Source organism: Aotus nancymaae, unplaced genomic scaffold (genome assembly GCF_030222135.1).
Source record: "Aotus nancymaae isolate 86718 unplaced genomic scaffold, 86718_ANA_hifiasm-v0.15.2.pri h1tg000016l, whole genome shotgun sequence".
In the NCBI taxonomy this organism is placed as follows: Eukaryota; Metazoa; Chordata; class Mammalia; order Primates; family Aotidae; genus Aotus; species Aotus nancymaae.
This window is the reverse complement of record NW_026988428.1, coordinates 36,870,966-36,898,486: the sequence shown is the minus strand read 5'-3', so window position 1 is coordinate 36,898,486 and position 27,521 is coordinate 36,870,966. Positions and strand designations below refer to the sequence as shown.

The 27,521-nt window shown below is 47.0% G+C and overlaps 1 protein-coding gene across 2 annotated transcripts; it reads right to left on the bottom strand.

Annotated features, from left to right (window-relative positions):
* Positions 1–1,738: 1,738 nt before the first annotated feature.
* Positions 1,739–26,841, bottom strand: SOAT2 (sterol O-acyltransferase 2). Of its 2 annotated transcripts, none has more exons than XM_064377129.1 (15): positions 26,259–26,841; positions 25,686–25,741; positions 24,029–24,165; positions 23,648–23,707; positions 23,255–23,362; positions 13,236–13,512; positions 12,723–12,792; positions 10,743–10,827; positions 10,231–10,276; positions 9,912–10,041; positions 8,544–8,641; positions 8,027–8,125; positions 7,082–7,217; positions 6,442–6,587; positions 1,739–1,819 (listed from the first exon to the last, which is right to left on the bottom strand). In XM_064377129.1, the coding sequence occupies exons 1-15, from the start codon at positions 26,404–26,406 to the stop codon at positions 1,745–1,747; spliced, it is 1,671 nt and encodes a 556-aa protein (XP_064233199.1). In that variant the 5' UTR covers positions 26,407–26,841; the 3' UTR covers positions 1,739–1,744. The 2 variants fall into 2 exon arrangements, with proteins under 2 accessions (XP_064233199.1, XP_012305726.2); XM_012450303.2 differs by lacking the exon at positions 1,739–1,819 and adding an exon at positions 5,774–6,243.
* Between the last annotated feature and the right edge of the window lie 680 nt (positions 26,842–27,521).

Below are 27,521 nucleotides of genomic sequence, written 5' to 3'. Positions count from 1 at the left end.
AGAAGTGGGACAGCAGCCTGGTGCGGCTGTGGGTGAGGGCAGGGACAGTTAGACCTAGGGAGAGTGGAGGAGCATAGCTGGCTGCTGTTGGGAGCGATCTAGTAGAAAGGAGAATGGGGGGCGCAGAGCTACTGATATGACTGAGCCAGATGGCTTGAGGAGAGGGAGGAGGGCGAACTCCTTCAGTTAACAGGAAGGAATTGGGGCAGAGGATAGCTGCTGGGGAGTTCTGTGGACTTGGAGAGGGATGGTGGAAGGAAAGGGAACAAATGAAATAGTTCCTTTGAAAAATGGAAAGGAAATCCTGGCCAGGTGCGGTGGCTCATGCCTATAATCCCAGCACTTTGGGAGGCCGAGGTGGGTGGATCACCTGAGGTCAGCAGTTCAAGACCAGACTGGCCAACATGGTGAAACCCCGTCTCTACTAAAAATACAAAAAAAAAAAAAAAAAAATTAGCTGGGCCTGATGGCGCATGCCTCTAGTTCTAGCTACTTGGGAGGCTGAGGCAGAAGAATCACTTGAACCCAGGAGGCAGAAGTTGCAGTGAGCTGAGATGGAGCCACTGCACTCCAGCCTGGGCGACAAAGTGAGATTCCATCTCAAAACAAAACAAAACAGAAAAGAAATGCACATTCTCAGGCTTGACCGTCAACTTAATCAGAAACTCTATTAACAAACCCTGAGGATGGTTCTAATGCACGCTAGAGTTTTAGAACTGCAGTTCTAAGGCAATTTTCACTCTTTTCCACCCTCATCTCCAGACACCTGCCTCTGCTTAGCCATGTTGCTGCTGGAGCCAGGCTGCAGGGAACCAAATAAAGGTTTGAACTTGGGGTTAGAGAGGGGAGTCCTGGTGTGGAGACCTGGTGAGGAGCTTCCTCACTCTAACTGCGTGGAGACCAGCTTTGAAGCACCCAGAGCAGAGAGATCAGGACCATGGGAACACTGGAAGAATGTGACGCAGACAACCTTCGCTCCGCAGGGATGCGGTTATTGTAGCTGGGTTCCCTGCCCACCAGAAAGCACAGTAGCCACTGAAAGAGGTGTGTAACAACTTAAACTATTAGGAGCACTTAAAGAGATTCAAGTAGTGAAAAAAAAAAAGAGGAAGAAGAAAAGAGAAAAAAAGATTAAAAAAAAAAAACTTTCTGAAATTAAAAAACACTATTTCAAAAAAAATTAGTATATGTATGAAAGAGAATAGTCACTGCTGAGACTCAAATTAGTGGCTTGGAAGAATAAGTGGAAATAATATTTCAAAGCATGGAGCAAATAATATGAAGAGACAGAAATAATAAGAAAAATACGATTCTTGGAGAATAGATTCAGTAGTCCTAAAATGCAACTATATTGGTTCCAAAAGGGGGAAAATGATTAGATGGAGGAGAGGCAATAATTAAAGGACAGAAGAAAGTTTTGCTAACCTGCAGAAATATCTGAGCTTGAAGACTGAAAGGAAGCAGGAAAATACGAGAAAGACATACAGGCAGGCATGAAATGCCCAAATTTCAAGGTTAAAGAAAAACATTTTCAAGTTTTTAGACAGGAAGAGCAAGTTATCTACAAAAGGAACCAAATCGCATTGGTATAGGACTTTTCATCTGCAATACTGGAAGCTCAAAGTGAGAAAACTGAGAAAAATAGATGACTACACAAGAATCTTTTATTTATTTTTATTTTTGGTTTTTAAAGACTGAGTCTCGCTCTGTCACCCAGGCTGGCATGCAGTGGCGCAATCTCAGCTCACTGCAACATCTGCCTCCCAGGTTTAAGCAATTCTCCTGCCTCCGCCTCCTGAGTAGCTGGGACTCCAGGTGCCTGCCATGAAAGAAAGAAAGAGAGAGAGAGAGAGAGAGAGAGAGGAACCCATTTTAAATATAAAGACATAAATAGTTTAAAGATAAAATGAAATAATGGCTGGCTGGTCAGGCTTGGTGGCTTACGCTTATAATCCCAGAATTTTGAGAGGTTGAGGTGGGCAGATCATGAGGTCAGGAGTTTGAGACCAACCTGACCAACATGGTGAAACCCTGTCTTACTGAAAATACAAAAATTAGCCAGGTGTGGTGGCACATGCCTGTAATCCCAGCTACTCTGGAGGCCGAGGCAGGAGAATCACTTGAACCCAGGAGGCGGAGGTTTCAGTGAGCCGAGATTGCGCCACTGCACTCCAGCCTGGGCGACAAAGCGAGACTCCGTCTCAAAAAAAAAATTTTTTTTAGACAAAGTAGATTTCAAAGCAAAGTGTCATGCAAGGATAAAGCTGGCTATTTCAAGCTGGGTGTGATGTTCAGTTTAAGCCTGTAATCCCAGGACTTTGGGAGGCCAAGGTGGGAGGATCACCTGAGCACAGGTGTTTGAGACTAACTTGGGCAACATAGTGAGACCTCGTCTCTACAAAAAAAAATTTTAAATTAGCTAGGTGTGGTAGTGTATGCCTGTAGTCCCAGCTACCAGGGAGGCTGAGGTGGGAGGATCACTTGAGCCCGGGAGGTGGAGGTTGCAGTGAGCTGTGATTATGCCGTACTCCAGCCTGGGTGACAGAGTGAGACCCTATCTCAAAAAAAAAAAAAAAAGTTGGCTGCTTCATAAAGAGGTAAATTCATCAAGAGGACATAACAATGCTAAATAGATGTTTATGGACCTAAAAACAGAGGTTCAAGAATATGTGAAATCAAATCAAATCGAGAAATCCACAATTATTTCATCATCTCTCAGTAACTGATAGAACAAGTAGACAGATTTGGGAGGCCGAGGCGGGTGGATCACGAGGTCAAGAGATCGAGACCATCCTGGTCAACATGGTGAAACCCCATCTCTACTAAAAATACAAAAAATTAGCTGGACATGGTGGCGCGTGCCTGTAATCCCAGCTACTCAGGAGGCTGAGGCAGGAGAATTGCCTGAACCCAGGAGGCGGAGGTTGCAGTGAGCCGAGATCGTGCCATTGCACTCCAGCCTGGGTAACAAGAGCGAAACTCCGTCCCCCCCCAAAAAAAAAAAAAAAAAAAAGAACAAGTAGACAGAAAATTAGTAAAGACATAGAAGATTGAACAATTTTATCAAACAACTTGACCTAATTCATATTTAAGAATACTCTGCCCAATAGCAACAGAGTACACATTCTTCTCAAGTATCCACCTGAATCTTTATTGCAGCCTTATTCATAATAACTCCAAACTAGAAACATCCCAAATGCCCGTCAAAGGTGAAGAAACAGATTGTGATATGTTCATAAATGGAATAGTGCTGAGCAATAAGAAGGTACAAACGACTGACATATGCAAGACACGGATTAATCTTTAAAAGGTTACAGTGAAACAAGCCGTTCATAAAGGAGTAAATGCTGTAGATTTCTATTTACACAAAATTGTAAAACAGGTAAAGCTAATATATGAGGGTAGATTAGAAAGTGGTTGTCTTTGATTGGGTAGTTGACTAGAAAAGGGCATGAGAGAACTTCCTGGGGATGTGGTAATGTTCTGTCATGTTTTGATGAGATGATTACATGGGTATATACGAACCTAATTGACTTAAACAGTTAAGATCTTTACGTTTTATCGTATATAAAAAGAAAATTAAAATAGGAGATGGGATAGGAATCCATAGATGAAAAGAAAGGAAACCACTTCCAAGGCATAGAGTTTATTTGGATCCTGATACAAACCAGCAAATAAAAAATATGCGACAAGGCCGGGAGCAGTAACTCACGCCTTTAATCTCAGCGCTTTGGGAGGCCAAGGTGGGCCAATCACTTGAGGTCAGGAATTTGAGACCAGCCTGGCCAACATAGTGAAGCCCCACCTCTATTAAAAATACAAAAATTAGCTGGGCATGGTGGCGGGTGCCTGAACACCCAGCTACATGGGGGGCTGAGGCAGGAGAACCTGGGAGGCAGAGGTTGCAGTGAGCCGAGACCATGCTACTACACTCCAGCCTGGGCAACAGACTGAGGCTTTGTCTCAAAAATAGATAGATAGATAGATATAAAATTAGCCAGGTGTGGGCCACTTGCCTGTAGTCCCAGCTACTTGGGAGGCTGAGGTAGGAGGATTGCTTGAGCCCAGGAAGTAGAGGCTGCAGTGAGTCAAAATTGCACTACTGTACTCCAGCCTGGGTGACAGAGCAAGACCCTGTCTTAAACAGATCAGTAAATAGATAGATATAAATAAATGAACCTTTTAAAAATAATAAAATATTAAATTAAAATGGTAAATACAGGAAAATATATTTAACTTTTTAAAGTAATGAAAATAATGCAATGCAAAATAAAAACAATAGATACAATTTTCTGCTTATCAGATTGCCAAAAATTAAAAATTAGACAAAACCCAGCATCGGCAGGGAGGTGGGGTAATGGGCAGTATCATATAATATAAATTCATGGAAGAGAGAAGTTTGGCAGTGTGTACATTTGAAGTAAGCCCATCTAATGTCCCAGTAATTCTGCATCTAGAAAACTCCCTTAGGAAGGTGCACAAAGACGTATATATACATTAGGATGTCCTTCTTGTCAGTGCAGGTACCCTGAGTTGTTTATAAGAGCAAAATATTGGAAACAATTGAAATATATGCAATTAGTTAAATTATAGTATACACACACACACACACACACACACACACACAATGTGATACTATTAAAAATGACAAGGCCAGGCGCAGTGGCTGACAACTGTAATCCCAACACTTTGAGAGGCCGAGTTGGGAGGATTGCTTGGCACCAGGAGTTTGAGACCAGTCTGGTCAACATAGCAACACCCCATCACTATTTATTTTAATTTAATTTAATTTTAAAAATGAAAATAAATAAAAGTGACAAAATAGGTCTATATTTATTGACATAAAAAGACGTCTTATATATACTGTTGAAATGTTAAAAAAAGAAAAGAAATACCCCATCTCTCTTTCTTAGGACCCTGGGTTTTTCGGTTCTCACCCCCCAAAGGCTAATAGATAGCCTTTTCTTACTTTTCTTACACAGATAGCTCCCCAGAACCAGATCAGGCAAGGAATTAGTGTGGGGAGGGCAGACCACTCAGTCTGGTTTCTGTTTCTTTTTCTTTTTCTTTCTTTTGAGACAGAGTCTCACCCTGTCGCCCAGGCTGGAGTGCAGTGGTGCTATCTCAGCTCAGTGCAACCTCCACCTCCTGGGTTCAAGCGATTCTCCTGCCTCAGCCTCCCAAATAGCTAGGATTGCAGGCACGTGCCACCATGTCTGGCTAATTTTTTGTATTTTTAGTAGAGACAAGGTTTTACCATGTTAGCCAGGATGGTCTTGATCTCCTGACCTCATGATTCACCCTCCTTGGCCTCCCATACTGCTGGGATTACAAGCGTGAGCCACCACACCCAGCCTCAGTCTGGTTTCTGAAACAGTTTTGAATAGAAGAATTTGACCTTCTGTCTCCTTCAGTCAGGACACTCCTAATTCTAATGTCTCTCTAATAGCCGTGAAAACTGCAGGAAATTAAAAGCTTTGCTTCAGGTCGGTACAAGACATTCTTCTCCTGGGTCTGCTAAAGGAAAGAAGGACACGTTTTGTCCTCTCAAAATGTGCTAGGCATTGCCAGGAGCAGGATTAAAGGGGCTAGAAAATTCAGTGTGAGCTGGAGAAGAGGTGGAAGAGGGGTTGAGGTCAGGTTTCTGGGAGATGGGGGTGGCATAGAGAAGGTAAGACAGGGGGCCTCCAAGAGTCTCACCCATCCTACCACAAAGTCTTGCCTCTGCAGACACAACTCTACAAAAATCCAAGTGAGCCTTCAACAAATGATGAATGAGTGAATGGATAAAAAGGGAGACGAAGTTTATTGCCATATTGGAAGAAATACAAAGTTAAGAACCAAATCCTTTTCAAACCTTGGTGGCCCCAGTTCCTCTGAGTTCTTTCACATTCATCAAATCCGTACAGTCCCCCAAGTCTCCTCAAGATAGTCATGGGGTGGGAGGGTCTGCTGTACCCAGTCCACGGGGATAGGGCCTGAAGAGTCGCCCCTATTGCCCCTATCCTGAGGTCTGTGCTCAGCTACCTACAGGTCTGCAGATCTCAGCCCTTGCAATTCCCTGGTGGGGTCTTGTGTGCACGTTGCCTTGACTCAGAGCCAAGTTTGGAAATTCAGAGAGGAGTCCTGGTCCCAGGCTTTGCAGGCAGAGAACTTGGTGGTGTCATCTGGGCAGTCAGGGTGCCCTGATCTCTAGATATGGCAGGACCAAGATCGAGGTGTCACCAGCCCCCAGAAGGTTGTCTGAGCCAGAGAAGAATAAGTTATAAATGAGATCATTGCTGGTGACCCACCCTGTGCATCCAACATGTGAGAGTCCATCACCCCCAAGTCAGGCCCTGGTGCCTGACCGTGGCTGTGAATTGGGGAACAAGGAGGGACTGGCTGTTGGGCTGTGTGTCCTCATGGATGGAGAGCTAGGTGAGGGTTGTGGTCTCTTACCTGGGTTAAGGGGCAGTGCCGCCGTGCATACCACTCCTGGCAGTACAGGCTGACCTGGATTCCCTGGCCCAGAAACAGCATGGTCCATATCAGCACGTTCCACGCTGGGCCAGTGCACTGGTCGTGCATCATGAAGTTCAACATTCCTGGTACAGGAGGAAAGGTTTTCAGTCCAGCTCCAGATATCTGTGCCTTGTCTTTCTGGCTTCCCTCCTATCCCAGGGTATTGGGAAGAGATGGAACAGGAAGGCCCCACTGGAGAAGATCTTGAACCCAGGTGCAGAAATTCGTGGAGGTCTCAAGTGGCTCATGTAAAACCAGGATTCTTCAGTTTGCACTTCAATATCGTGAATCTCATACTGAGTCAGTGTCCTCCTCTTTGTCTTCCTCCATGAGTGCCCTGTTCAAATGTTCTCTAACCAGAAACCTCTTCCTGCATGCCCCAGGATACGCCTTGGCTCCTCCCAGTGCTGCCTCCCTCCCTGCTTTCCAAGTCCCTCCCCACTCCACCTCTCAGACCCAGCAGCCTCGCCTTCAGTCCTGGGGGCAATGCCTCCCACCATCAGACTGGGATCTCCAGGAGCAGGACCCAGACCTCCCTCTGGATGGCTCCCCTCCTGTGGCACAGAGGCCAGCTCACCTCCAAAGACAAGGAATAGTATCAGCATGACGGGGTAGAAGAACCCCAGGACGAAGCAGAAGATATACTCATGGGCCACTGCGGAGACCAGGAACACACCTAGCATGGCTACCGGTCGAGCCCGGCCACCAAGGAGCTGGCAGGGTGAGGGAAGGAGTGAGGGGTGAGTCTCCCTGAGCTTCTCCACAAAGAGTCCCCACTTTAAGGAAGCCAGGGGGAGTGTGGTGTGCTGGAAAGAATATGGGATCTGAGGTCGGAAGGGGTGACGTTAATCTTATTTAAGAGCATGCTACTATCCCATTGGGCCTTTGCTGCCATTTTAAAATGAGGATATACACGGTTCGGTACAGCCTTGACCTGCTGGGCTGGAGTGACCCTCCCACCTCAGCCCCCTGAGTAGCTGGGATTGCAGCTGTGGGCCACCTTGCCTGGCTAATTAAAAAAAATTTTTTTGAGACGGGATCTTCCTATGTTGCTCAGGCTGGTCTTGAAGTCCTGGGCTCGGGTGGTCCTCCTGCCTTGGCCTTCCGGGGTGTTGGGATTATAGGCATAAGCCACTGCACTCAGCCTGTCATGTATATTTTATCACAATAAAAAAATAAGTGAGAGGAACCAAAAATAAAATGAGGATATAATAATACTTGCTTCTCAGGGTTACTGTGCTGATTAAATGTATGTACACACCCTTGGCACCTGGAAAATTGCTAGTTCCTTAGAAGGCTAAGGTGGAGAGCAACGCCCTGTGGAGAGGGTGGAATTAAGGATAAAGATGGAAGAAAATTAAGATTGCAAGGACTTTCTACCCACTGGGTTGGGTAAACTGAGGGCAGATGAAATCAAAAGGGCTCTCAGGCCTGGAAAAGGTAAGTGGTGTGGACTCCACATTGTATCTGGAGGGAGGGAGAGCCCATTAACTGGGAGCTGAAGGGGTCTGCAGGGCCGTACCCGCAGCCCATCCTGATACACGTAGCTGTACAGCCAGTCGTGGACCACCACGTTCCAAGTGCGGTAGTAGTTGGAGAAGGACGTTGAGTTCCACCAGTCCTGGAGAAGGTGGGGTCAGAGTGGGGAAAAGGAGGTAAGCCAGCATCTGGGTTCCGGCTCCTCCCCACTGCTCCCTCTGACTGCAACCAACCCCAGTGTTCCAGAAGGGCTGGCTCCTGGCAGAATAGGGACAGCAGACACCCTCTCAGCTCCCTCCTCAGGACGTGGAGGCCCCGTCCTCCCTCCTACTCCCTCTCTCAGGAGAAGAAGATTCTGTAGTACCATGCACACGAAAGCAGTTAGCTCTGGCTTGTCAGGAGGTGGAGGGGTGGCATTATAACCACATCTAGAGGACTGCTTATTATGGGAGGTGAACAGTGCAGCTGAAGTGACACCCATTCCTGACCACCATCTTCCCCAGATCCCTCCCCAGCCCTCCCTGCCTCCAGCTTCCAGCTGGCCTAAGTCCAGGCCCCACCTGGTAGAACATCCTGTCTCCAAATCGTAGCATCTCGGCAAAGGCGTTGAGCCAGCAATGGAGGAAGGCAAAGAAGATGAGTAGCAGCATGAAGATGCCTGGTGGATGGGGACAAGGGGCTGCAAGTCAGACTGGCCCACCTGGACCCGCAGGCAGCCCTGATTTGGGCTCTGAGGAGCCCCTGCCCGGAAACCAGGGCCCCAACTTTCATTTATTGGCAATTCAGGAATTTATGCATTCCTCTTTTTTTTTTTTTTTTTTGAGACAGGCTAGAGTGCAGTGGGGTGATGCACTCACTGCAGCCTCAAACTCCTGGACTCAAGCGATCCTCCCACCTCAGCCTCCCAAGTAGCTGCAACTACAGACATGAGCCACCACTCCCAGCTAATTTTTATTTTTAAATATTTTTGTAGAGATGAGATCTCACTATATTGTCCAGTCTAGTCTCGAACTCCTGGCCTTAAGCGGTCCTCCTCCTTCAGCCTCCCGAAGTGTTGGGATTACAGGTGTGAGCCACTGTGCCCGTCTTCATACATTCATTTATTCATCCATTTGTTCATGTACGTTTACTTGGTATCTACTTCGTGCCAGATGTTGGGGATAAATATAAATCTCAAAGTCCCTGGCCATTGGGAGGTCACAGAGTGATTGAAGTGAGACACACATATAGAGACAGAGACAGAAAGACATGCCCAACCACATTTCCAGGGCAAATGTAATGGGAGCTAAGTATGGTGGCACTGATGTGTCTGGGAGTGCAGAGAAATGGGTAGTTTCTCAATTAGCCATCATGGTAATTGATGGCCATAAAAGGAAGGCTTCCCAGAGGAGGGGGCATCTCAGCCATGGGCCTCCAAAAAGAAACTAGATTCCATGGCTGAAAATGGGGAAAGGGCATTCAAGCTGAGGGGCCAGTGTGAGCAAAGGCCTGGAGGCACGTAAACACGTCTTTCAGGGGGCGTGGCAGGATGAGAAGATAGGCTGGGGCTGCATGCGAAGGGGCCTCGGATGCCACACCAAGGGTTCACATCTGATCTGAAAGTGCCAGCATTGGCTTATCATCAGAGTTTTTGAAGGTGGGTAGGGAATGATTAGTTGTAGTAGGAAAGTTCACCTGGGCAGCAGTGTCAGGGATAGATGGGAGAGGAAAGATCTGGGTGCCAGGGATATGGGTTAGGAGGCTAGTTCAGAGGGGGAGCAGATGGTCTGAACTGAGACCATGGCAATGAGCCCTGATAGGAGGTGACAGACATGAGGGGAGACTCAGAAGGAGAATGTGTTAAAACAGAGAGAAGGTAACTACAAGTCCTTCCCTGATGAGCCTTCCCCGGGGCACAGCCTGCTCCAGCCCTGCCTTAGTTGGCTCACCTGGCAACGTGGCATGCAGGATAGAGAGCACCAGGGCACGGGTGCTGAAGGGCTCTCGGCTCATGTTGGCAAAGACAGGAACACAGAGGCGGCCCAGGATGAAGCAGGCATAGAGCACACAGCCCAGGGCCTGGAGGGGGCGTGGGGACATGTAACTGGAGAGGGATGCTGGCAGCTGCTGGTGGCATTGGACCTCTGGCGCAGCACTGGCCTTCTCTTCCCTTGGCACCACCCTTCTATTGCCTCTCCAGGCCTCCCAGAAATGTTCCCTCTCTGCCACCATGAGTCACAGGTCCACCCTTCTACCCCATCTCCTCACCTGGGCAAAGTTCTTGGCCACGTAATTCCACCTGACGTAGGGCGTCCTGCAGCGGCAATGGGGACAATAGGTTTCTCATTCTTTCATGTTGTTCTCTGCTCAGCCTGGGCACAGACTGGGGCCCTCTCTCCGCAGTTCCCTGAATTTTGCTCAGGCCTGGGAGGATTATCTAGGGTGGTGGGGTCTAGGATATTTGAACTTTCCATAACAGGGATGACAAGTGGATTTTAAGCACGGACGTCAACAAAGGTGTGTAGGATGGGTAGGATTTTCAGGACTTAAATCAGGACAGCCCTGGGTAAGCCAGGAAAGTGGGTCACCCTAGCGTCATCACAGGCTGGGCAAGGAGACAGGGTAGTCTGCCAGCCATGTATTTCCCATCTTTATTACGAGATGCTTCCCAAGAAAGTGGCCAGTGCCTGAGGCAATACTGAGGACCTCAGGGAGGGGAGAGTAGAATGGTAGGGTTCCTGATGGGCCTGGGCATTTGGGGAAGGGGTGCAGGGTCTTACCTGGGGTAAGTCTCTCTGTAGATGAGAGTTGGGCAGAAGAGGAAGTAGAGGTAGCTGGAGAAACTGGGGGCCTGGATCCCCTCACCTGGGGAGGGATGAGAGGGGTGGATTAGTAAGGGGAAGGGCAGAGGGCAGAGGTGAGGGGGCTGCTGGGGAAGGGTGGTGGGATTGATGAGTGGAGAAATGGATAGGGTAGGGGTGGGGCACAGGCAAGGAGCTGGACGTAGGACCTGGATGCGGGCGGGGGGAGCTAAGCTGGGCAGGAGCGGAATCGGCTCTTTAACACCGTCTCTTCTGTTTTCATTTCAGGGGCCCTATTTTCCAGTGCAGGGCCTGCTGTGGCCAGAGCTTCATTTGGTACGCACACGTTCCACAACCCATTCTCCTTCCCCTGCTGTCTGGACTTCCTAATACAGGCACATCTTGTTTCACTGCACTTCCCAGGAATTGCCTTTTTCACAAATTCAAAGTTCGTGGCAACCCTGCCTGGGACAAGTCTATCAGCGCCACTTTTTCCAATGGCAAGTGCTCACTTCATGTCTCTGTGTCACATTTTGGCAATTCCTGAAATATTTCAAACTTTCTTCTTCTTCTTATATGTGTTATGGTGATCTACGATCAGTGATTTTTAATGTTACTATTGTAATTGTTTTAGGGCATCATGAAACACACCTAAATGAGAGAGCAAACTTAACTGATAAATTCTGTGTGTTCTGATTACTCCACTGACCAGCCATTCTCCCCTCTCTCCTACTCTCCTCCAGCCTTCCTATACTCTGAGACACAATGATATTGGAATTAGGGGCCAGGCTCAATGGCTCACTCCTGTAATCCCAACACTTTGGGTGGCCAAGGCAGGAGGACTGCTTAAGCCTAGAAGTTCAAGACCAGCCTGAGCAACATAGCAAGACCCTGTCTCTGAAAAAACAAACAAACAAAAAAATTGGCCTGGCGTGGTGGCTCATGCCTGTAATCCCAACACTTTGGGAGGCTGAGGTGGGTGGATCTCTGGAGATCAGGAGTTGGAGACCAGACCAGCCTGGTCAACATGGTGAAACCCCATCTCTACTAAACATACAAAAAAATTAGCCAGGCATGATGACGCACACCTTGCAATCCTGGCTACTTGGGAGGCTGAGGCAGGAGAATCACTTGAACCCAGGAGGTAGAGGTTGCAGTGAGCCAAGATTGTGTCACAGTACTCCAGCCTGGGAGATAGAGCAAGATTCTGTCTCAAAAAAAAAAAAAAAAATTTGAAATTAGACCAATTAATAACCTTGGAATGGTCTTCGAGTGTTCAAGTGAAAGGAGTTGCATGTCTCTTTTTTTTGTTTGTCTTGAGATGGGATCTCACTCCATTGCCCAGGCTGGAGTTCAGTGACACAATCATGGCTCACTGCAGCCTCAACCCCCTACCTCAGCCTTCCACACAGCTGGGACCACAGGCATTAGCCACCACACCTGGCTAATTTAAAAACGTTTTCTGAAGTGAGACCCCATCTCACTATGTTGCTCAGGCTGGTCTTGAACTCCTGTGCTCAAATGATCCTCCCGTCTCAGCGTCCCAAAGTGCTGGGATTACAGGTGTGAGCCACTGTGCCCAGCCTGACTCTGTTGTTAAGGTCTAATGCAGCTGGTGACTTTAATTTGGACCCAGTGCCAACTTGTCATTCCAAAAAGTCTAGGGCCCTTAAGAATGATACTAAATGTACTCTGCCTGTGCTCTATAAATGGAACAACAAAGCCTGGATGACAGGCTGGGGCTGGAAATAGGAAATAGGAAAGTGCCAGAAGTCCTGGGTAACAGAGGTGCTGTCTGTCAGTGGCAGGAGCTGAGAATGCCAGCTGGAGGCCAGCACTGTGCCTGGTGGGCAACTCGGGCTTAGGAAGGCAGGGCTTTTATCAGGATCCTGCACCTGTTGGCTTCGTTCAATCAGCCAAGAGGACTGAGTTCACAACTGAGCAAGATGAAGGCCTCACCTCCTCTGGAACGAAGGGTCCCAGGCACAGCCTCTCTCAGGAAGGAGTAGCTTTTCATCAGGAACCTAACCTGTGGCAGAGTGGAAGGGGGGCCGAATTGCTGCGTGGCTTTAAGCAAATCGCTTAACCTCTCTGTGCTCTGGGTTACCTCTGAGAGGCAGGCAGAGTGTAAGATCTGTCTGGTCAGAGCCCATACTCTTTCTCTGTTGAATGGCCGTATAGCCGAACATATGCTGGGATGAGTAAAGGCTGCTGGGATGAGAGGCCAGAGTGGAGTCTTCCTCCTGCCAACCTCCTATGATGGCGGTGTCACACTGTTTGCCTTCCAGGCTGCAGGTTCCCCAAATCTTTCGTAACGGACTCCGCCCCTGGTAACTAGCTCCGCCCCTGCCAGCGCCCTCTCCAGCGCCCTCCCTCTCGTGGGTCCCGCCCCCTCTTTGGGGCGCTCCCCCTCCGCTGAGATGGCCCCGCCCACCCATTCCCTCCGGTTCCCCAGCGTGGCTCAGCCCTCACCTGCTCAAAGACCAGGACACAGCGGGAGGCCGGCGGGAGCTGATGCTCCACAGCCACGTGGACCGGCAGCGCGCAGAGGACCACGGCGTGGACAGCCAGCAGCGCGCAGCCCAGGGCCGCCCCCAGCACCCAGGTGCCCCCAGCCCCCGGCCTGGCCCACAGCCGCAGGGCCTGGTACGGCACCAGCAGGGTGGACAGAAACATGGGCACCCAGGTCACCAGCGCCACCGGCAACTGTCCGAAGCTGAAGATCAGTAGGTCAAACTCCAGCAGCAGCCTTGGAGTGGGGAAGGAGAGACAAAGTAGACAAGTGAAGCCCGTTCTTGTCCCCTTCCTCTTCAGCCCGAGCTCCTGGAAGATGAACTGAGGTATCTTGATCAGGTTGTGAGCTCCCCATCTCTGGAGGTGTTCCAGATGGCACCCCTGTGGTACAGGGCGTTGCTCCAGGAGACTGAGTCGTGGCATGAGTTTGATTCTAAATGACCTTGAGAGCCCTCTCTGATTTCATGGTGTTGCTAAGGGCTCAGTACTCTATATGCAATGCGTGTTAGGATATGAGGTAACTATTCTGACTTTCCTTAGTTCTGTTCCTTTGGAGCTAATAGGATGCCGGTTTTTTGGTGTTTTGTTAGCCTGGGTTAAGAGCGTATGGTTTGTTAAGCGGAAAAGCTGAAAATGACCTAAGTGTCCATTAGTAAATAACTAAGTGAACAAATCTGCATCTCCATCCTCTGCAGTCCTTCAAACCAATGGACTGACATGAAATGATCCCTAAAATAGGTTGTTAGGGAGTAAAAGCAAATTGCAAAATAATAGGTACAGTTTCTTCTTTATGTAAAACCTCCACAATGGACATATCTTTGGTACTGAATGTCAATGCATAAAAAATGCTCTGGAGGGAAACTCAGAAACTTTTTTTTTTTTTTTTTTGAGATGAAGTCTCGCTCTGTCACCCAGGCTGGAGTGCAGTAGGCGATCTCTGCTCACTGCAACCTTCACCTCCCAGGTTCAAGCGATTATCCTGCCTCACCCTCCTGTATAGCTGGGACCACAGGTGTGCACCACCACACCTGGCTAATTTTGTATTTTTATGTTTTAGTAGAGACAGGGTTTCACCATATTGGCCAGGCTGGTCTCAAATTCTGACCTCAAGTGATCCACCTGCCGTCGCCTCCCAAAGTGCTGAGATTACAGGCATGAACCACTGCGCCCGGCCAGAAACTGTTTAAAAAAAATCTTCTGAGAGCAGTGTGGGATTGAGGCGGGTGGTCAAGAAGGACTCCTTTTACAGGAAAACATGTATTTGAGCTTTCTACTGAAATTTTGTCATTTTTAAGTTTTGAAAATTTTTTTCTTACATAAACCTAGTGGTATTTTTATCCTTTTAATACTCGTCTAACTAACAACAAAAATTTTACCAAAAGGCGGTGGTGCTGTTGCTGAACCTGTGCATCCTTGGTCCTGTTCTTTTTCGCTGCTTCTCAAGCCTGATTTAGGGCGAGGGGTGTGGCAGGGCAGGTCTCACTAACACAGGCCTCTATAACAACTGTTTCAGTACTGACTGAGCGGTTAAGTTAAATATTAAAAGTCAATGCTCTTATACAAAGGCTGGGATGTAACAAAAGCCCACCAAGAGTTTTGCCTAGGCCTTTCCTGAACCTCAAAGCATGATTAAACAAGTTTTATCAGGGGTCTGAAGAAACTCCCCAGACCTCCATGATTTAGCAGGAGACAAGGTAAGGGTAATCACCCCACACCTGGACCCATTTAGATTAAGTAAACTTACTGAGGCTCCAGAAGCAGGTCTTCAAGACTCAGACCTTAGTTATAGATTAACAGAAGTTAATCACTTGCATTTTTAGATGAATGCACACTTACATATAGACATATAGCTTAGAAGGTATATAAGCTCTGGAAAACTTTGTAATTTTGAGTTGGTCTGATGATAATGTCCAGACCTTCTCCCTGTAACCGGTTATAGAAATAAAAACTCTCTTTCTCCCCTGTTCATCTGCATCTCATTATTGGGCCACAAGAAATAGCAGCCCCAACCCTCAGTTTGACCCAGGAACAAAATTTGGCAAGCCAGTCAGGAGAGACCGGGATGATGCCACGCTTTGCATACTCCCGCTTTGCATTTCCATTGAGATCGGGTTTTGAGTTGGTTTTGAGTCTGTTTTGCCTGAGTGCACTCCCCCTTGTGTTGTTCAGAATTTGTCTCCACTTATTTGTGTGTCTGTCTTTTCCCCTTTGATAGGATGTAAACTTGAAAAGGGAGGTATTCGGTTGGCATGGTGGCTCATGCCTGTAATCCTAGCAGTTTGGGAGCCTGAGGCAGGTGGTTCATGAGGTCAGGAATTTGAGACCAGCCTGGCCGACATGGTGAAACCTCATCTCTACTAAAAATACAAAAATTAGCAGGGCATGGTGGCACACACTTGTAGTCCCAGCTACTCGGGGTGCTGAGGCAGGAGTATCGCTTGAACCCAGGAGGCAGAAGTTGCATTGAGCCGAGATCGTGCCACTGCACTACAGCCTGGTCAACAGAGCAAGACTCCATCTCGAAAACAAAAGAAAAAGAAAATGGGAGGTATTGGGTCCACTCCTGCTAAGAGGCCACCGGGAAAGAAAAATAGTTTTTAGAAGCTCAGTGGCTGAGAATCAGCTTAATTAAAAGCTAACATCCAAGATGTATATATGTATGTGTGCATGTTTGTATTTAAAAGGGTTTCATGTTTTTGTTTTTATTTCTCTCCTAGGACCTTGTCTTTTTGAGTAAAAGTTTTTTTCTTCTCAATTGACTAAATTCTGTTTTCTTGATTAATCGCTATTGCAACAGAAGCTGTTTTTTTATTGCAACAGAAGCTGGAGTTTTTAAGAAAAAGTGTAATTAGACACTTAGAAATGTCTTTGTTTCAGAAAAAAATTTTGTTTTTCGAGACAGAGTCTCACTCTGTCACCCAGGCTGGAATGCAATGACATGGTCTTGGCTCACTGCAACCTCTGCCTCCTGGGTTCAAGCAATTCTGCTGCCTCAGCCTCCTGAGTAGCTGGGACTACAGGTGTGCGCCACCACACCCTGCTAATTTTTGTATTTTTAGTGGAGACAGGGTTTCATCATGTTGACCAGGCTGGTCTCGAACTCCTGACCTCGTGATCCACCTGCCTTGGCCTCCCAAAGTGCTGGGATTACAGGCATGAGCCACCGTGCCTGGCCAGGGAAAAAGAATTTTTAAATGCACTGTAAAAGCCTCACATGATCTACCTTCGTAACAATTCTTCTGTTTTGAAAACCCAGGATTCAGTGTGAGCTCTGCCCAGAGCACAAAGATCCAGTTAAAAGAAAGGAAAAAGGAGGTCTTATGAATCTATAAAATGTTCTTCTATTGGCATGCCTAATACATCAGTGTATTTACGTCTTGTGTACACCATGTTTCGCTACTGAAAATATATAAAAGAATTCTAATTAATTGGCTCAAAGAAAAATAAAAGTGCTTAAATACTTTAACAGAAAAAAGGAAAGACTAGTCAAATGCTTTTTCAAGTTTATGTGACTTAAATAAAATCTTTAATACATTAAGCTAGCTTTAAAAATTATTGGTAAAGTAATATTAGAAATGTCTTAAGAGTTGCCAGCATACATTTTTGTTTGCATTTATTGATTGAGCAATTTCATACTCATCTCTGCCAAATACTATAAGGTGTCAAAATTTGGCAAAGAGGCTACAAAACTATAACTCAGCCCCAAACAGAATAATGTTTGCTCGTGTAATTTTTAATAAATGAAACATTAATATTGGTTTAACGAAGATAGCTACATCTCGAATTATTTAGTAACATACCCAACTTCCACTCTTGTGACTTTAGGCAGTCTAGTCTACAGACATGAAGGAAGTTTGTTCTGGGAAAGAATTGCTATCATCTCTGTTTTAAAGCTACACTATAAATCAAGTTAATGCACAAGAATAGCTGGGAGGTTAGAAGGAAGATGGTGAATGATTAAAATAAATAATCAGATAAATGTAATGGGATAAATACTCATAAACAAACTTGTCATAATTTAGAATCTAAAGTTAAATTAAACAACAGATATTTCATTATTTGGGTATTTTTCAATAAAAATACATTGTAGGAAAACATTCTTTCTAAAAATTGTGTCCTTTGTAAAGGATAACTAATTTTTGTCTAATTCAAAGCTTATGTAAAGGTTATATATAAAACAAGGTAAAAAAGAAACAGGAAATGAGAGAGACATAAAGAAAGTTATAAAAATAAAGAGAGTTTTTTTTTTTTTTTTTTTTTTTTTTTTTTTTTTTTTTTTGAGACGGAGTTTCGCTCTCGTTACCCAGGCTGGAGTGCAATGGCGCGATCTCGGCTCACCGCAACCTCCGCCTCCCGGGTTCAGGCAATTCTCCTGCCTCAGCCTCCTGAGTAGCTGGGATTACAGGCACGCGCCACCATGCCCAGCTAATTTTTTTGTATTAGTAGAGACGGGGTTTCACAATGTTGACCAGGATGGTCTCGATCTCTTGACCTCGTGATCCGCCCGCCTCGGCCTCCCAAAGTGCTGGGATTACAGGCTTGAGCCACCGCGCCCGGCAAAAATAAAGAGAGTTTTAAAGATTAGTGGTAAAATAAAAGTATCTTCAAAAATGTAAATATTTGGTCTAAAATATGCAGGTCAAATCTTAAGTTTGCTAAATGCTCTAGGTCATAAAAACTGCTTCTTTGACTTAAAAATTGTTCAATTTATTTTGGAGCATTAGATTCTAGTCAAGGTATGTCAGAGATTGTGTAAGTCATGAATGAATTTATGAAAGGGAATTTATACAAGAAATGTTGTGCAACTTAAAGGTGATTAGGCCTCCTAAATGCTTTATGACTCTTAGCTGTGCAGGTTGCCTGCTTTACAGCTAGGTAAGTCCTAGGATACAGGGAGTTAGACGCTGGAATAAGTCAGACCTTAACTGCACTTCTCTCTAGGTCCTAGGCTCCACACCTAGTACATAATTAAAATCCCAAACTTGCCAGGCGCGGTGGCTCACGCCTGTAATCCCAGCACTTTGGGAGGCCGAGGCAGGTGGATCATGAGGTCAAGAGATCGAGACTATCCTGGTCAACATGGTGAAACCCCGTCTCTACTAAAAATACAAAAGATTAGCTGGGCATGGTGGCGCATGCCTGTAATCCCAGCTACTCAGGAGGCTGAGGCAGGAGAATTGCCTGAACCCAGGAGGCGGAGGTTGCGGTGAGCCGAGATCATGCCATTGCACTCCAGCCTGGGTAACAAGAGCGAAACTCTGTCTCAAAAAAAAAAAAAAAAAAAAAAAATCCCAAACTTACCAAGGTTTTCACCAAAAGTAAAGTTTGCTAAGAGTTAACAGTGTAATATGTATTTAACACTATTGAAGAAACAATTTACATGCAAGGTATATAAGGAAAGTAAAATATACTTTTGGTAAAAAGACTGTTAGGAGGCATGAGAATGTGGATTTTGCCTAGATTAAAAGATTTAAGGATTGTTTTAAGTTGGATAAGGTAAAGATGAATGTTTAAGCAAGTTGTGGAAGGTTGATTGTAAAGGAAATACTGTGTGTAAACATATTGGCTAAAGTTAAAGGTGTGTCATCCAGTTTTTTCTGTAAATTGAGCATTAAAATAAAAGCACAATGGGTTTCCCTTAGAGCACTAATCTGCTCTTTAGCAAAAATTGTAAAGGGTTATAAAAAGTCTATAAAAATCTTACCTTATGATCAAACATTAAAATTGGGTAAGCATGTCTATAAGGTTTTATTAAGAATTAGGTTTAAGGCCAGGCACAGTGGCTCATGACTGTACTCCCAGCACTTGGAATGCCAAGGTGGGTGGATTGCTTGAGGTCAGGAGTCTGAGACCAGCCTGGCCAACTTGGTGAAACCCCATCTCTACTAAGAATACACACAAAAAAATTAGCTGAGTGTGGTGGCATGTGCCTGTAATTCCAGCTACTTGGGAGGCTGAGGCAAAAGAATCACTTGAATCCAGGATGCAGAGGTTGCAGTGAGCCAAGATTGCACCACTGCACTCCAGCCTGGGTGACAGACTGAGACTCTGTCTCAAAAAATAAAATAAAATAAAATAAAAATAAATAAACAATTGGGTTTAACATTAATAGTACACTAACGTAAAGGTGAAATTTGGCTCATTTTGGCACCAAAAATCATACAGGAAGCATTGTCAAATATAAAATGGAGTTTGGCTTTCTTTGGGCTATGTTTGTATCAATATGTTATTGGTATATGCTACAAAGTTATGGGAGACTCCTATAATTCTGGTATATCTTGATGTACGTTATCAACAGTAATTATAATCTTTTTTTTGAGACAGAGTCTTGCTCTGTCCCCCAGGCTGAAGTGCAGTAACAAGATCTCAGCTCACTGCAACCTCTGCCTCCTGGGTTCCAGCAATTTTTTTGCCTCAGCCTCCCAAGTAGTTGGGACTACAGGCATGTGCCACCACACCTGGCTAATTTTTCTATTTTTAGTAGAGATGGAGTTTCATCATATTGGCCAGGCTGGTCTCAAACTCCTGACCTCGTGATCCACGTGCCTCAACCTCCCAAACTGTTGGGATTACAGGCGTGAGCCACTACACCTGGCCATTGTTATGTTAAATTGTTGTGTGCCACAGAGGTAACAGATTTCCTTGTCAATTGGGTCTTTATGGCTACCCTAAAACTTTTTGTTGTCCGTAAACAATTGTTGTCATGTTTTGGTCCTCTTTAGAAGGTGGTTTTATAATTAGCTATAAAGCTCTAACCGGTGCTCTTGAATGCAGGTTTCTGATAACTTTAGAAATTGTCAGAATAGAGGAATAGAGGAAAAATGTTCAGGACTCTTTAAGAGCTAAAATATTCATTAATATCAATCAGGACAGGAATTAACCGCATGAACTGAACTAATAGGAGACTGAAGTGATCTTTTTGACTTTTTGCTTAAAATGTTGCTAATCCTTTGTTTTGCTTTTCAGAGTCAAGGAAACTTTTCTTTTGAGCTATTAACAGCTTGCAACAATTAAGTAAAGTATACTCCTATGAACAAAATTTGGAGCATATTTGTTTCTCTCTACCTGATTTCTCCAGAATTTGGAAACTATTTGTAATACAATTATTTGCCTAAGTGCAATAAGAATTTGTTTTCTTTTGTAACAGGACACAATTGGAAAAGCTGGCTATTTTGCCAAGGCTTTGACTGGAATGGTGTGTTCTCCTTTAAGGAATCAAACTTGACTTATGAAGCCAATAAAGCCCTTGGAAACTGGCCTCATATTTTGTATACACAGTCCCTGCACAGGGTTTCTGCTCTGTGGTAGGTAAAGAATGTCATTTTCTGACAGGGCAGGAACCCCAAGTTATCTTGGAACCTCAAGAGAGGAATTCACCCAACTCATAAGTATTTATCGGTACAAATCCATGGCTGGGCTTGGCTTTAAAAAGTCTCATCTCAGATTCCTTCTATGGAAAAAAGTTGCATCAAAGCCAATTTAAAAGGCCTATATGAAAACTAATTATTCTTGCTGCACTGTATACAAATAATTAAGCCAAGTATAATAAAGCAAATCAGTCCTACCATGATTGGTCTTTTAATAAAAATAGGAAACTGCAGAGAGAAAAATTATGTTTCAAAAACTATGGCGGGGTGCAGTGGCTTGCACCTGTAATGCCAGCACTTTGGGAGGCCGAGGCAGGCCAATCACCTGAGGTCAGGAGTTCGAGACCAGCTTGGCTGAAATAGTGAAACCCCCGTCTCCACTAAAAATACAAAAATTAGCCAAACATGGTGGCACATGCCTGTAATCCCAGCTACTCAGGAGGTTGAGGATGGAGAATTGCTTGAATATAGAAGGCAGAGGTTGCAGTGAGCTGAGATCACGCCTATTGCACTTCAGCCTGGGCAACGGAGCGAGACTCTATCTCAAAAAAAAAAAAAAAGCACACCTTTTGTTAAATTCTAGTCTTGCCTGATGTTTTTCAGTTTTTATTATTTTCTACAGTTTGGATTAAATTCTAACTTTTCTGGCTACAGGTCTCCAAAATAATGTTTTCAGTTTTTTCCTCCTTCTTTTCCTTTTTCCCCATTCTTCCTAATTGGTAATCACTGAAACCTAAGCTATGGTTTCTTAAAGCCCTGCAAACTGAAGACTAGACAACTTAAACTTCAGAAGAAAAGAGCAGTAGCCTATTTACATGTGTTGTTGCCTCTAAGCCCCAAAGCAGAGAGTGCTCCTGGGAACAAATTGACCTCTTCCGCTCCAGCGCTGCCTTTGGTGCCCCACGACGATGACCCCCTCTCAGCAGGAAGTAGCCAGAAAGATTACGACTCACCATCTCCCTGTGATTCTCGTGATACATGAATATACAAGCGGCCGGGCGTGGTGGCTCACGCCTGTAATCCTAGCACTTTGGAAGGCCCAGGTGGGTGGATCACCTGAGGTCAGGAGTTCAAGACCAGCCTGGCCATCATGGTGACACCCCATCTTTTTTTAAAAAAGAAAAAAAAAATGAATATATAAACATGATAGGAATCATGTGCAAATTGACAGTGGAAATTGTGGCAGGCAGGTCTCCCTAACTCAGACCTCCATAACAACTGTTTCAGAACTGACTGAGTGGTTAAGTTAAATATCCAAAACCAGTGCCCTGACTGGGCACAGTTGCTCACGCCTGTAATCCCAGCACTTTGGGAGGCTGAGGCATGTGGATTACGAGGTCAGGAGATCGAGACCATCCTGACCAATATGGTGCAACCCCATCTCTACTAAAAATACAAAAATTAGCTAAGCATGGCAGCATGTGCCTGTAATCCCAGCTACTTAGGAGCCTGAGGCAGGAGAATTGCTTGAACAAGGGAGTTGGAGGTTGCAGTGAGCCAAGATTGCACCACTGCACTCCAGCCTGGTGACAGAACGAGACTCCATCTCAAAAACAAAACAAAAACAAACAAAAAAAAAAACACCAGTGCCCTTATACAAAGGCTGGAATGTAACAAAAGCCCACCAAGGTTTTGCCTAGGCCTTTCCTGAACCTCAAAGCATGATTAAACAAGTTTTACTGGGGGTCTGAAAACCCAACTCCCCAAACCTCCACGATTTAGGAGACTAGATAAAGGTAATCACCCCACACCTGGACCCATTTAGATTAAGTAAACTTACTGAGGCTCCAGAAGAAGATCTTCAAGACTCAGACCTTAGTTACAGATTAAAAGAAGTTAATCACCTATGTCTTTAGATGAATGCACAAAACATATAGACATATAGCTTGGAAGGTATATAAGCTCTGGAAAACTTTGTAATTTTGAGTTGGCCTGGTGATAATTTCCAGGCCTTCTCCCTGTAACCAGTCACAGAAATAAAAACTCTTCCTCCTCAGTTCAACTGCATCTCATTATTAGGCCTTGAAAAATAGCAGCCCCAACCCTCAGTTTGATCCAGGAACAGTGGGAAGCATGAAAATACAGACCCCCAAGGGTATACAGTTCTCTGAGGCTCATCCTCACAGTTGGGTTGGGTGCTCTGTGGTGGAAATGACCCACCCGGGCACGTGGGTGCATGTCCGTCTCCCCCACAAGATTGGGAGTGCCTCACAGACAGGGGTGGAGCCTGCCCTCCCTCATTTCTTCCGTCCCTAGGACTGGTACTCAGGAGGTGTTCAATGGAGGTTACTTGACTATAACTGACTTGGGAAGGAGTGTGTGTGGGTGTGCATGTGTGCACACACACATCTGCCTCAGGGCCAGGTGTCGTTGAGATTCAATTGAGAGTGGCTGGCCCTGGGAGAACAGACCAAGGGCCAACCAAGGCTGGGGAAGGAAGGGGTCCCAGAGAGAGTTTCAGGTGGGAAGGTTGTTGGCAGCAATGTTGGTGCATGTCCAATAATCAGAGGGGGGACCTGCGTCCTCTTGTGCCAAAGGCAGATGGGGCACTGAGGACCCAGAGGGTCTGATCAGATAGGTGTGCCTATCCCAGGTGGGAGGGGGACCTACCTGCCCTCATCAATGAGGTCGATGGCCAGGGTGCTGATGATGAAGACACACAGGCCAGCGATGAACATGTGGTAGATGGTGCGGAAATGCTGCACCTCCATCAGCTCACTGGAGGGACAGGGGCCTGAAGGTCAGTGTGGGGGGGTCCTCAGGGTCATGTGAACTAGCTGACACTGTACACATGAGGCATGGGGACTATTGATCCAGAACCTCCAGCTAAAGGCCTTTCTTCCACAGTCATGCCCAGGGCAAATGGGGGACCCGCACCTTAGAGACGCCTTCCAAGTCCTCCCCACAAACCACCTAGAGCCTAGGGATGAGAAATGAGGTGACCTTGACCCCCAGCCCAAGCCCTTTCTTTTCCTCCCATTACCTGTCATCACCTCGACTTACTCAAGCAGGGACTTGCGGATGATGAAAACTTTCTGTTTTCCCAGGGATGGCTCCTGGATCCTGAATTCAGATGTTTGTTCAGGGTCAGGAAGAAGTCAGTGGGCAGAGGGCAGGGCCATGCAGAAGGTCAATACTTGGGAGCCAAGGGGAGTGGTAGGGGAAGGTCAGGGTCAGGGCTAGAGGCAGGACCTGGTGGAAGGTCAGGGCCAGGGCAGAGCGCAGCCCAGTAGGTGGAGGCCAGTGTTAGGAAGACAAGAGAAAGGGGAAAGAGGGAAGGCTGGAGTCGTGGTCCTGCCAAGGCTGGTGAGAGCGCATAATGTGATGTTTATAGCTCATGATCCTTGCTACAGAGGAGCCCACGAAGCTGTTCGCCAGACTCACCTGCTCAAGGAATCTGGGGGAGCAGGGGGCAGAGGTTTGTGTTGTGATGGGTAGGATTGTATGGCCTCCCACATGGCCTGATCCAGCAACTCCTTCAGCTGTCCCTGCACTTGCTCCAGCAATTGTGCCTTCACAGCCTACGGGACAAAGCCAGGGCAGAGCCCACTGTCCCTCCAGTCAGCCATCCTTTCATTCACCAGACATCCACTGAGTTTCTACCTACGCCAAACACAGTGCTTTTTAAAAGAAAAAACTAGGGATGGAGGGTCAGCAGGGATGGAGAATCAGCAGGGGTGGGCCTGTGGGGGGAAGGGCAGGCATCGGTGGGGAGATCCATGATGATGGATCTGCTGGCAGGGAAGGAGCCCACCGTGCTAAGTGCTGTGAAAGATGAAGCCATGATTCTTGCCCAGAGCTGATCTCCTTCTGGCTTCCCAGGGCAGCAGTGAGGATCAGGGAGTGACAGCAGGAGCAAGGCTTCCACTCCCTGGGTCCGACTTCCAGCCTTGTCACCTCCGATCTTCACTCCTCACCCCGACCTCCAGCCGCACTAAGAGGAAGACTCTATCTACTGGCTGGCTTTTGGTCCCTGCCCTCAGGACTTGTGCATCAAACCCCTCCATCTTAATACTAATTCTTTTTTTGTTTTGTTTTGTTTTTGAGACAGTCTCGCTCTGTCGCTCAGGCTGGAGTGCAATGGTGCGATCTTGGCTCACTGAAACCTCTGCCTCCCAGGTTCAAGCAGTTCTCCTGCCTCAGCCTCCCAAGTAGCTGGGACCACAGGCGCCCACCACAATGCTCAGCTAATTTTTTTATTTTTAGTAGAGACAGGGTTTCACCATGTTGGCCAGGATGGTCTCGATCTCTTGATTTTGTGATCCGCCCGTCTCGGCCTCTCAAAGTGCTGGGATTACAGATGTGGGCCACGGCACCAGGCCTTAACCCTTAATTCTAACCTGATGTTTGCACTCAAGAACAAGTCATCGGCTGGGCGCGGTGGCTTATGCCTGTAATCTCAGCACTTTGGGAGGCCAAGGCGAGCAGATCACGAGGTCAGGAGATCGGGACCATCCTGGCCAACATGGTGAAACTCTGTCTCTACTAAAATTACAAAAAATTAGCTGGGCGTGGTGGGATGCACCTGTAGTCCCAGGTACTTGGGAGGCTGAGGCAGGAGAATCACTTGAACCCGGGAGGCGGAGATTGCAGTGATCATGCCACTGCACTCCAGCCTGGCAACAGAGCAATATTCCCTTTAAAAAAAAAAAAAAAAAAAAAAAGAACAAGTCTTCAGGCTGGGTGCCATGGGTCACACTTGTAATCCCAACACTTTGGGAGGCCAAGGTGGGAGGATCTCTTGAGGTCAGGAGTTCAAGACCAGCCTGGCCAACCTGGTAAAACCTCCATCTCTACTAAAAATAAAAAATAAAAATAAAAAATTAGCCACACCTGGTGGCGCTCACAAGCTACTTGCTTGAACCTGGGAGGCAGAGGTTGCAGTGAGCTGAGATTGTGCCAATGCACTCCAGCCTAGGCAACAGAGCAAGACTCTGTCTTAAAAAAAAAAAAAAGAAATCATCTTTATCACCAAGCCTCACTCCTGCCTCCTGCTACTGTGGGTCTGTCCACTTGACCTCTGACCTCTGACGTCCCTCACCTCCACGTGTTGGGTCCATTGCACCAAGTCCGGGGCTTTGTGCTTCTCAGTGTTTCCTGGGAGGAGGGATCAAAGGCACAGTCAATGGGAGGAGTTGGGGTTCTGCAGACCCAGAGGCATCTGGTTTTCAGGAAACACTTTCTGTGTGCTCAGCAGTCGCCCTGCACCCCAACCAGCCAATATCTAGTATCATGGGTGGGGCTACCGGAAGGGGAAGTTGCTGTTGCCAGCGGTGAGGAGGCCATAGGCAAGCAGGGGGCCTGGGGACATTACTGGAAACGGCACGCAGGGAACGGGAAGCTACTCTATTCACCCTCTGGGGTTAAAGTGTCAGAAAGATAAGGCCAGGCCGCAGCTCTGAATAGCTCTTTTCTGTTCCATTCCCCAGCTGGGTGGCACAGGGTGGAGGCCAGGGTCTGGCTTCCTTGGCCTTTCAGGACAGCAGGAAGGATTGACATTAGGCCATCAGGCAGTTGGAGGCTCCTCTCCACAGCGCCATCTCCCCCCACCACGCCCCGCCCCGCCCTGCCCCGCCCCGCTGGTGCCTTCTGCACCCCCCCAAGGGCGGCTCACCATCTCTGTCTCCACAGGGTTGCCACTCCCCATCTCTGTCTCCACAGGGTTGCCACTCCCCATCTCTGTCTCCACAGAGTCGCCGCTCCCGCTCCCCTCCCAGCCCTTTTGTCCTCTGCAGACGCAGACGGGCCGCGCCTGGCTCCATGGTGGGGTCTCCAGCGGGCAGCAGGCAGCCCTGGCCTGGGTCTCCTTCTTCCTTCGCTGTGTGGCCGGCCCTGCAGAGCTCTTGTCCCGCTCAGCTCAGGTAACAGCTCCAAAGACTAAAGTCCTTTCAGGAGGAGGGGGCCTCTGGGAGCTCGATAGGTTATCTGATCCGGAGGGCAGAGCTTCTCAGATTAGGGCTGCTCCGCTGCCTGTGGCAGGGATGGCCACATCCCTAACACCTCCACCATCATCCAGATACCCAGCTCCCAGGGTGCTACTCCCCGCCCCCCCCAACAGGAATGGTGGCTGGGTATGTCATGGGGAGGGGAACTTCGCGTCTCAGAAGCTTGTCATCTAGCATGGCTGGCTTTCCAGTCTGTCCCCCAGCAGGCTGAAGGTCAGGGAGGAGTCAGAAACGTCTTCATGTATCAGTGCATTCAGCTCCCTTTCACCACAAGGTGTGTGATTGATGCGTGTGGTAATATTCTGATGCGGTTGGCACGTGATACTCAGGGCTGAGTGCCAGGGCCCCTGAACATCTGCGCTTCCTGACACCTGCCTGGGTGAGCCTGTAGGCAGAAAGGAGGCTCAACACTTTTTAAGCACCTGAGGAAGAAGTCACATACAGAAGAAGCAGATGCAAACCTCCCTCTGTCATTTACCAGCTGTATAATTTCAGGCAAGTGACCCAAAATGTTAAGCCACAGTTTCCTCCTCTAAAAATGGGGGCAAAAATCCTCATATCACAAGGTTATCATAAGCTCAGAATGAGTTAGTCCAGGTAAAATCACATAGTTCAAGGCCATAAGATGAGCTCATATCTTAGCAATAATTTCCTTCTTTTTTTAGTAGGAAGTGACAGAAGGGTACGTGCTTTGAGAGTTCCTCTCTGCTGGGTTCCTGCTGGGATTAACTATTAATCCTTCCCCTCCCCTTGGGTCCAAAGATCAGTGTTAGAAACAAGGTCACAACTTCTGACTAAGGCCATGATCTCAGTGTCTCCCCTTCCCACTCCCACCTCCCGGCGGGCAGCCCTGTGAGGCTTGATGGCTTGGAGCCTCTGCCAGTGGCTGTTGCGGGAAGGCCTGGAGGTATCCACGGGAAAGGAGGAATGTG

Bases quoted from the DNA above. Each gene is read 5' to 3' on its own strand.
- SOAT2 (XM_064377129.1), bottom strand. From the start codon at position 26,406: ATGGAGCCAGGCGCGGCCCGTCTGCGTCTGCAGAGGACAAAAGGGCTG. The intron at 10,042-10,230 runs GTGAGGAGATGG...CGCCCCCTCCAG, and splicing joins TGGCCAAGAACTTTGCCCAG to GCCCTGGGCTGTGTGCTCTA. The intron at 8,642-9,911 runs GTGAGCCAACTA...CCCATCCACCAG, and splicing joins CCTGCATGCCACGTTGCCAG to GCATCTTCATGCTGCTACTC.